We start from the raw sequence: 10,000 nt of genomic DNA on the forward strand, positions 1-10,000 counted from the left end.
CAGGCAGGCAGGCAGGCAGGCAGACAGACAGGCAGACAGGCAGGCAGGCAGGCAGGCAGACAGACAGGCAGAAAGGCAGGCAGACAGACAGGCATTGCACACTGAGCTTTATACCCCAGCCTATTTTTCCATCATGAAAATAAAATGTGATTCACTAGAGGAAATCTGAAAACAAAAAATAACTCCAAAAGCAAAACAAAGCATCTTACAATTTCCTGGTCCACCGAAGTCCACCTCAGTTCCATCTCAGTTCTGTTTGGTTCCTATTGCTGTTCCAGTCTTTATAACTCTGGACAGAACCGCTCGTAGCCTGCTGTGTTGGGTTTGTGGATGCTGGCTCTGCCTTTGGGTATTTCAGTTTTACTTGGTAAGGTTTTCAAAGTGATCCCTGCCTTTACCTGTTGCTCTTTTGTGCCCGCTGTTTTCCTATCGTTTCTTTCTCTTCTTCCCTCTCCCTTATCCTCTCTTGTCTCTCCTCCTCTATTTTTGAAGTGCTAAGGGACAGAATCCAGGGTCCTGTGCATGCTGGGCAAGTATCCTGACACTGAACTGCACTCCAGGCCAGCATATCCTATAGGAATGCAATAAATAGGACAGGCTGGAGGCCCCTGCACTGATGCCCTCTGAGGCTTGGCCCAAGGTCATCAGCTTGGGCCAGAACTGAGGCAGAGGTAGTTCTCAGGCAGTGCCAGCTTGGCCAGGAGAAGGGGTCCCATGGCAAAAGGCAGCCTTTTGCTGATATTCCCAGCACCTTCTATTACCCTCTCCATATGGGGGGAATATCCTTGACCCAGCAATTCCCATTTAAAGGGCCACAGGGCACTAGCCAGGCGCTGTTCTCACCAGGTGGCTGCCTCTCAGGACTGAGGCCTTCACTGGGACTCTGGAGGTAGATGGAAAGACTGGACTGGGAAACCAAAGTGGGGTAAGCAAACCTTTGAGAGGGCAAACCTTGGCACCTGCCCTTTCAGCGATTCTTCACTCTCCAATTCTTTGAAATCCTCATTCTTTTCAACACAAGCCAAAGTGCCTTAAGTCTAGGGTGTATAATTAGAATAGTGGACATTTGAAGCGACTGGTACTTCTAGTCCACCAGACACCCTCACTGTTTAATAAAAGCATGGCTATTCCCAGCTCAGGACAGACTCAAGGCTTTCTCACTCCCTTCTGTGGAATGCTTGCCTGGGGGGAAATTCAGGTTAACTATTCCTTCAGACGGCAGCTGAAGGCCTGTTGGGCAAAGCTAGTTGCTTTCAATTCAGAGATCCAGCTTTGTGCATATATTTGCTTTCTCTTCTCCTTGCCCCAGGCCAGGACTGGGCTGTACCTGTGTCTCTTAGACTTGTCACAGTGGTTGAACGAACTTAATAAACATTTGGTCAATCAGGTTATAAAATCCTGCCAAATGGTTGTCTTCCCCCATTTTGCCATCTTTCCTGGTTACACCAGCCAACTGTCATGTGTATCAACTGTCTACACTTGAGCTGGAAGTGCCCTGTTTACCCATGGAATGCCCTTTGAGGCCTGGCCTTCTGACCCAGGATCCTTGACAGAGCAAGCTCCTCCTGGGAATGCGACAGGCCCCTTCTAGTGGATTCAGAGCCTACAACTAGGCACCTTCTTTTATATGGACAGAGCTTGTCATCTGGGCTGGGGAATGTACTAGTTCCCCAGGAGGGTCCGAAATCTAAGGTGAGAGTTCCGGGCCGGCCAGGCCAGAATATGGGAACAAGAGGGCCATTTCTGACCTTTGGTGGCAGGAAACGTTCAGAACTGTATGTGCTGACAGTGGCAGTGACAGAACAGTGGGCTGAAGTAGAGTTTCAAAAATTTTATTAAGAACAACTTGAGTGCATAGTACCAAAACAAAAGTGGTAGACTCCTCTTTACCTCCCAGTCTGCTGACACCCCTCCCCGATGTGTCTCTATCTAAATGGCCCTGAGGTCCAAACCTGCCCATCTGCTGTTCCCCTACCCAGCTCCACTTGACTGCAGCTCCTGACTTGTCCCCTTTATAAAGATAAAATTATTCCCCCAACTTGCTTAAAAATAATTTTGAAACATTAAAAACAGTGTTTGTGTTTTAAAATAAGACACATTCAACACTGGATATCTCCCTCTTTCCCCCTAGGCCTGGCTCTGAGGTGTCTGCCTCCTCACCCCAGGAGGCCAGCTGCCACTTGGTGCCCCTTGGAAATTTTCAGGAAGTAATTTCTTCCAAATTTCCCCTGCAGTCACAAATCCCACAAACTGCTTGCATCAACACACTGTCTTCATTATGGGTTCTGCCCAGCTCTGGAAACTTGATCTCTTTTTGTCAACTAGACCACATGCTTCAGATTCCCTGCAAACAGGAGAGAAAACACAATGCAGATTCAGGTAACATACGAATTACATACCTCAGTACAGCTGGGAAGAAGAAAATAAGCATTTACATTGTGGGGCCAGTTCTCCTGCTGAGAATGAGAATGTGGTGACCCCTTTTATGGGAATAAGCCCTCAATGATGAAGGACAAAGGGCCGAGATACCCGTTATTATGCTAGAAAGCATTATACAAGTTAGCAAGGTTTTTGACCAGTGCAGAGGACCACTGATACTAGGTGGGTCCAGGCCGAGCCAGAAGAACCACACAGCTGATCCTGGCTCTATCACCAGTCAAGGGTTATGAACAAAACAAGTGTTTTTCACACACACGCACACAGGCACACACACACACACACACCCACACCCACCCCCCCCCACACACACACACTCATTATACATATACTCATGCACATACAGGTAACAATTTTTAGAGTTCACAGTTAACTGTATCAAATCTTCCTTTGCCCACAACCTATCGATCCCCCTCAGCAGGGTACAGCCCCGCTGGCACTTTCTCTTGCGGGTACCTGTGTAGTATGGAGTAAGGGGCCCCAGAGTTCTGTTGGGAAAGCACTGCACAGGACCAGGCTTTACAAGGGATCAGTTCCTTCACTTGGCTCTGCTCAGTCTTCTCTCTGCTCCATTTCCCCGGGTTAGTACATCGGAGTCTAAGCTCCACTGCCTGACTGTCCTCTAGAACAGGAAGAATACTATTGTACTTTAAGTTCCCGCATGTAGCACAGAGCCTCCCACTAGCAGGTATACAGTAGATGGAGAATGATGGATGGGTGGAAGAGGAAGGAAAGTAGGAGGAGGTAATCAGAACAGAGCAGTTGCTATTTTAAATGAAAAGAAAATCTTAGTTTTTGGTGCTGGGAATCAAATCCCTATCCTTGTGCACGCTAGGAAAGTATTCTACAACTGAGTCCTACTTCTGTAATTTTAAAATTAATCTATAGTAAAACTGACTTTCTTTTATGCACAGACCTGATTCTACACACACACACACACACACACACACACACACACACACACACACACACACTCATGACACAGAAGAGTTTCTTAATCCCCCAAATCTTTTGCAGTTGTACCCTCTGGCTTACCTGGCAGCTTCCGCTCTGTTGTTTGTCAATATAGTGTTGTCTTTTCAAGAATGCTATATAAATGGACTCAGTGTAGATCCACAGGAAGTTGCAAATAGCAGTGACAACAAACCTAGTTTGGTGTGGGCCCTTACGGCCTTCACCAGGTTTTTCCAATTAGCATTTTACATGATTGGTGTTCATATCAAAACTCGGAAGTGGCACTGGCGTCATCCACAGGTATTATGTGTATTTCCTGAGTCTGACATGTACTTCTGTGTTAATTAGTATCTAGTTCTATACAATTTTATCACCGCAAGTCATGAAATCTTTATTCCAATTGTGAAAATCTAATCACTGCCACCCCTCCCCCTTCACCTTTTCTAGGATCTGACAACCATTAATGTTTTTCATCTCTAAAACAGTTTCACACCCAGAATGTTATATACGTGGACTATCCCAGTATACGAATGGTTGTGACTGGCATTTCCATTTAGTGTACTGCTTTTAAGATCTATCCAAAGGGGGCAGAGAGAAGGTGTTAAGGGTGAATATGATCAATGTATATGTACACATGTATGAAAATGCCAGTGAAACACATTATATACAATATACATTAATAGCTGTAAAATAAAAACATCCAAGTAGCTGTATGCATTAAACACCAGTGCATGTGGTATGGTCTATCTAACCAGTGCCCACTAAAGGACAGCTGAGCTTTTGGCTAATATGAACATACACATAGGGGTTTTGTGTGAACATAGTACACGTTTAGTTTTTGTAAGAAACTGCTGAAGTGTTTTCCAGAGTCTCTATGGCATCTGCACTCTTACCAGGGATGTGGTAGGAAGCTGGTTTTCCTACAGCCCTGCCAGTGCTCAGCTCACCTATTCTGGTGGGTACATAGTGATATCTTGTTGTGATCTCACTTTGACATAATAGCCAATGATTTAAACATCTTTACGTGCAAAATTTGCTATCCGTATATATTCTTTGTTATGTCTTACGCCCATTTTAAAAATTCTTTTCTACTGTTGAGTTTGGAGAGCTCTTTGTATGTTTTAGATACAAATCTGTTGTTGGGTATATGATTTGCAAATATTTTATCTCAGCACACTTGTTATCTCTTCATTCTACTAACAAGTCTTTTGCAAAGCAAAAGTTAGTTTTGATGAAGCCAAATTTAGCAGTTTTTTTTTCATCTATTTTGGATCATGTTTTTGGTATTTGAAACAAACTCAAACTGCTTCTTGGCCCATGCCTGATTCTTCATGCCTTGGTTCATGCTCCTTTATTTCCTATGAGTTCCCAAATTTAACTTCAAGATGTCACTATGTTCAGTCCTCTTTCTCTTGGCACTGTCTTAACCTTTGTCACATCTCTTGTTTGGGTCACTGCTCCATCTTCACTGATGCTTTTGCTTGTAGGGCTGCTTCTTGGTCAGTGCCAACTGTGGTCACACTCTTTCCTGAGCCAAGAAATTTCAGTATCCCCTGACCATCTGGATGTAAAGTCTAAAGCCTTCTCCTAGACAGGCCCCTACTGAGGGCAGCTCACAGGCTGAATTCCTGAAGCAAGGATCATCTGTAAGCACAGACAGTGATTGGGGAAGAAAGGAATATGTGAAAGAATGACAGTGTCGTTATGAGTTAGCAACAGATGAGCACAGAGAAGAAAGGTGGTGCTGGGTTCTGTTACGCCTGACTTACTCTATAGTTGCATTTGGAGGCAATGAAGTAAAACAACAAGAATAATTTCCACCAAAAGTTGAGGATGAGCAATGTTGAATCTGGGTAACAATAAACATGTAATGCTGCCCATTGTTTCTCTCCTAATGCCCGGCTTTTCTAGCAGTGGGTGGTAGCCTGAGAACATTCTGAAGGCCAACACGGTCTGAGGCTTGGAAGGCAGTGCAAGAGAAGGGAGCAAACAGAACTTGGAGACATCTTATGGTTAGGTTTCAGGTCAGAGGAGGGCAACATAAATGCCAAGAGAGCCAAAAAGTCTACTGCATGTGAGCAAAATCCAACTAGGGCAAGACATGGGGCTCCTCCGTTTCTTTTATCATTTACCACCTTGAATCATGACCAGTCTAATAGTTTCCCACTGGCTGTGGTGGTGCACACCTTTCACCCCAATACTTGCATCAGAGGCAGGCAGAGCTCCCCATTTGAGGCCAGCCTGGTCTACATAGTGAGTTCCAGGGCAACTAGCAATACATAGTGTCTCAAAGTTTCCTTTACATTCAAGTACTATAAAGGAAAGGTATCTAAAAGAGTGTGAGTGGAAAGCCATGTATAACCTAGAGTAAAACATAGAGTCTGTGGCAAACAAGATGCACATGTTTGCCAAACGGATCTAGCCATTCACCACTAGCAGGCATATAGACCCTGCATGTGTCTTGGTTTTTTTTTTTTTTTTTTTTTTTTTTGCATTTCCCAAATGAAGTCAGAACTACACATTTGAATGCAAATTTCCAGTGTTAAATGTGGGAGACTGAAAAGTTTAAAGAATATGAATAGGCAAATCACTTTTGGAAGCAAAATGTAGCTTGTGGCCTCTCTCTGTATAATTTCTAGTTTACACACAGGACACTCCATTTTCTTCTCAACATTTTGGTTTGGATAATTAATTGTACCAAGACTTCACCTCTGATATACAAGGCCTTCTGAACCAGGATTCAGGAATCCTGGGTTCTTTGGACTCACTAGTTGACTCCTTTTGCTTTTCTGAGACAAAGTCTTGCTATGGAACCCAGATTGGCCTCAAACTGATGACCCTTCTCCCTCAGGCTCCGGGGTCTTGGGGTTACAGGATGTACTGCCACCGGTGGACTCATTGCTTACCCAGCTTTTCCATGAGCATTTATGTAGTGGCTCCCTTGTGCTATGTGCCTTGCTAGGTGCCAGTGAACATTTATTTACCTTAGTCTTTCTTTTTTCAGTTAATAGACTTAGAGTAGTTTCAGGTTTGCAGAAGGACTGAGCAGGAAGTACCCAGCTAATGTAAGATGTTTAGTGGAGGAAAGGAATACATTAGTGCTTTCTGCACTCCCTGATAAGACAGTTGATCTACTCACCTACTGAAAGTCAGCTTGCTTACTTTCATGCTGGGACACTTAGGAATAAAGCTGCTATAAACATTCATGTGCAAGTTTTCTATGGACATGAGTTTTAACTTATTTGGGGAGATACTAAGGAAAGCAACTACTGGATCATATAGTTAAGACTGCTTAGCTTTGGCACAAACTGGTAAGCCTTCTTCCCAAATGGCTGCACAATTTTATATTCCCACCAACAAAGACTAGGAGTTCCCATTACTCCATGTCCGTCCAGGACTTGGTGCTCCAGTAGGTGTGTGGTGCTATCCTGTTGCTTTAATTTGCAATTTCTTTGTGGCCACAATGTTGAACATCTACCCATACAGTTTCTTGCCATCTTTTGACATTCCCAAGTTGCTTCCTTTGCTTTCTTCATAGAGAGTAGATATTTCTCCTGTCTGAGACTTTTCTTCTATGATTGTGTAGTCATTCTCACACACACACACACACACACACACACACACACACACACACACACACACACACATATATATATATCGAGAGAGAGAGAGAGAGACAGAGACAGAGACAGAGACAGAGACAGAGACAGAGACTAGTGTTGTTCAAAATAGCTTTCTTGGAAGGGGAACTTCTCTGCATCCATGCCACTCAATGAGGAGTGAGTCCTTGGGTGCTTTTGTCCTGTCATGGTGCTAAACAGGGGGCTTACTTCTTCTTCTGTTTACAGTGTTCCTCTTTAATCTGCTCTCAAGTCCCATGGCTTCCAATTCCAAAACAGATGACAAATTCATGCTCCTCTTCCCCACTCAGTGCTGTCACATCTCTGAATCACTACTACTCTGCATGTGACTCTCATAACTTGGAGGCTGACTCTTTGAGTCTTTTCTGGTCCTTTATGGTCAACTGTTTATCAGCCAGGGCATGTTGTTACTGCTCGGGCTAGACCTCATCCCTCCTATCAATGGAGGATCTACTCATACCTAGAATCAAATCCCTGGATTCTTGTCTCTTGCCTGTTCCCTCACTTCTAGCCCACATGGGCTTCTTTGTGTGGTTTGAACATGAGTCTCTTTCCCCTTGTAAGGTGTTCCCTTCCTACAGACTTGCCATTCATTCTTCCCTGGATGACTCTGTCCTTGGATAGTCTAATTTTTGACTTATTTCATCACTTCTGTCACCTTGAGTCTACAGGCTTCAACCCAAAAGTCACCTCTGAGAGGCCTTAGGAACACCCAAGTTAAATAGCCACCCCAGTCACTTTTCTGCCCTGTGGCCTTTTATACTTTCATTGATGCACTCAGCACACAACTGGACTTCTTTACTTCCTGGGGTCTCTCCTTACAGGCTCTGTGAAGGTGGGAGCTGGGTCCATCATTCTTACTGCTCTGTCATCAGCATCCTTTACAGAGCCTGGCACACGACAGGGTCTCAAGACCCAGTCACTAAAGGAACCAATGCCTGCAGAAAAACAGGGCAGCTGACTGAGCATTTGTTTGCTTAACCCAGGAGGGGAAACTTGGCCCATTCCTTGAGGCAAGCTAATACATGCCAATAAATGGAGAATCGGGACTTTGGCCTGGGCAGCAAAGGAGATTTTAGTCCTCCCCCTTTTAAGTTAGTACATATTAATTGTACGAAAGAGAGGGTTTCATTGTGACACTTTTTTTATCCAGGACAGGGCATTTTACTTTGTAGTCATGGAACTCACTATGTAGATCAGGCTGGCCCTGAAGTCACAGAGACCCACCTGTTTCTGCCTGCTGGTGCCGGCACTAAAGATATTCACCATTCCCTCAGCTTCACTGTGAATCTGACATACTGCGATTGTATTCACTCTCCTCATACAGTGAATGAATTCCAAAGACAGTATCACAGCAGGTTGGAGGAATGCCAAAGTGACCCTGGAAGCCCTGGACATTGAATGCTCCTCAGAGAAACAGAAAGGTGAATTTAGGATTGTTTCTCCAACTACTGCCGGATGAGCAGTCCTTTCAGGAATGCTGCTCTGTCTACTTAACACCTCTTTTATTTTGAGGCAGGGTCAAACGTGTGTCCCTCCCACTTCAGCTCTCCCCCATGCTGGGATGCCCTGCAGGCACCACCACATCCAGCTCTTCACTTCACCTCTCTACCAATAGCCATCTAGTATTTTTCTGTATCTCCATTCACTTTTAAAACTTTTAAAGCTATTTTGGTGTTACCTATTCTAAGGGGGCAACAAAAGTAAAACCACAAAAGCAGACTTGCTGTACTTACTACACTTGGGCATACATTAAGAGAGGATTACAAAAAATTAATGTCTTGGCACTCATCTCTCCTATGGAGGGGCACAGGGCTCCTGTGAGAAATAATCATATACATGGTCCCCGGGGAGCTGCTCCCCAAGCTGTTCTGTAACCGCGGGGAATCTCCTCTCCTTATCCACAGGCCTCCCTCAGCCGCTGTGGTCCGCTGCACTGTGCTCAGTTTCAGGGTCACAGAGAGAACAAGGCACATTTCCTGCCTTTTAGAAGCTCTTGGTGCTGTGAGGAAGACGTGTAAGACAGCACACGTGTAAGACTCCCCATGCAGCAGGGCTCCCCAATACCTGTAGATAGAGTGCTAAGGGCAGAGAGGGCACAGAATACTGCAGGCATGGGGGACACAGTACTAAGTAGTAAGACAGCCACAAGGCTTTTGTGGCCAGAAGTCAGGATGACAGGCAGGGAGGCCTGAGGGGGCTGGGATTTTGGGGAAGAGATGGGAGCCTATATGACCTAGAATGAATGCTGTAGTAGCTGAGAGCTGTGAGGCAATGGCAGTCCAACACTTCTTCTTCCTTTCAAAATTAAAAGAAAATTATTTATTACTGCTGAAGTCATCTCTCCAGCCCTCTTCTGATGCAGCATCCCTCGGGAGCCCAAGATGCCCTGGACTTCACTGAGTATCTGACACTGGACTTGAATTTTCGTAATCTTCTTGTTTCAGCCTCCTGAGTGCTGGGACGAGAGCCACCACACCTGGCTCTGTCCAGAGGAATTCTATCCAGCCTTGAGCATGTTGCTGACATAGGATGGCTGTTTTAATTTTTAACTGGCAATTGCCAACTGTATTGCTTGCTTCAGAATGTCAATCTTTTCCGTCTTCAAAAAGCCTTTCAATGACAATTCTGAAGAGCCACCAATTACCATTTATCTTCCTCTCACCTGAATTAGAACCTGGGGTTGTGGATTAATCCCACCAGGCTTCTGGCACTTCTAGGCTATCAGCACTTAAAGCACATTACCCTGTGACTTAGGGTGCTCTGCTCAGCTTGCAAGGCACCGCTGCAGGCTCAAATGGAATCGAAGCAATTTCTAAAATAGCCTATGATTCATTTTTTCTCCCCTCCTGTGCCTAAATCTGCTGGCTCCACGTGGAGGGATGGGCATAAGTAAGTGTAGAGGTGACATCACAGGAGTGGGCTGCATGCCTGCTAGGCAGCCAGTGGAACTGGCCACAGCAGTTGTC

The 10,000-nt window shown here is 45.0% G+C and overlaps 1 protein-coding gene across 3 annotated transcripts in view; it reads right to left on the reverse strand.

Annotated features, from left to right (window-relative positions):
* Positions 1-1,816: 1,816 nt before the first annotated feature.
* Hdac8 (histone deacetylase 8) overlaps positions 1,817-10,000 on the reverse strand; it is a 207,626-nt gene continuing 199,442 nt past the window's right edge. For all 3 annotated transcript variants that reach the window (NM_001126373.2, XM_063280147.1, XM_017602109.3), the window contains one exon: positions 1,817-2,344. In NM_001126373.2, the coding sequence (NP_001119845.2) occupies positions 2,322-2,344 (23 nt within the window). In that variant the 3' untranslated portion in view covers positions 1,817-2,321. The remainder of the gene's footprint in view (positions 2,345-10,000) is intronic.

Source organism: Rattus norvegicus, chromosome X, assembly GCF_036323735.1.
Source record: "Rattus norvegicus strain BN/NHsdMcwi chromosome X, GRCr8, whole genome shotgun sequence".
Classification (NCBI taxonomy): Eukaryota; Metazoa; Chordata; class Mammalia; order Rodentia; family Muridae; genus Rattus; species Rattus norvegicus.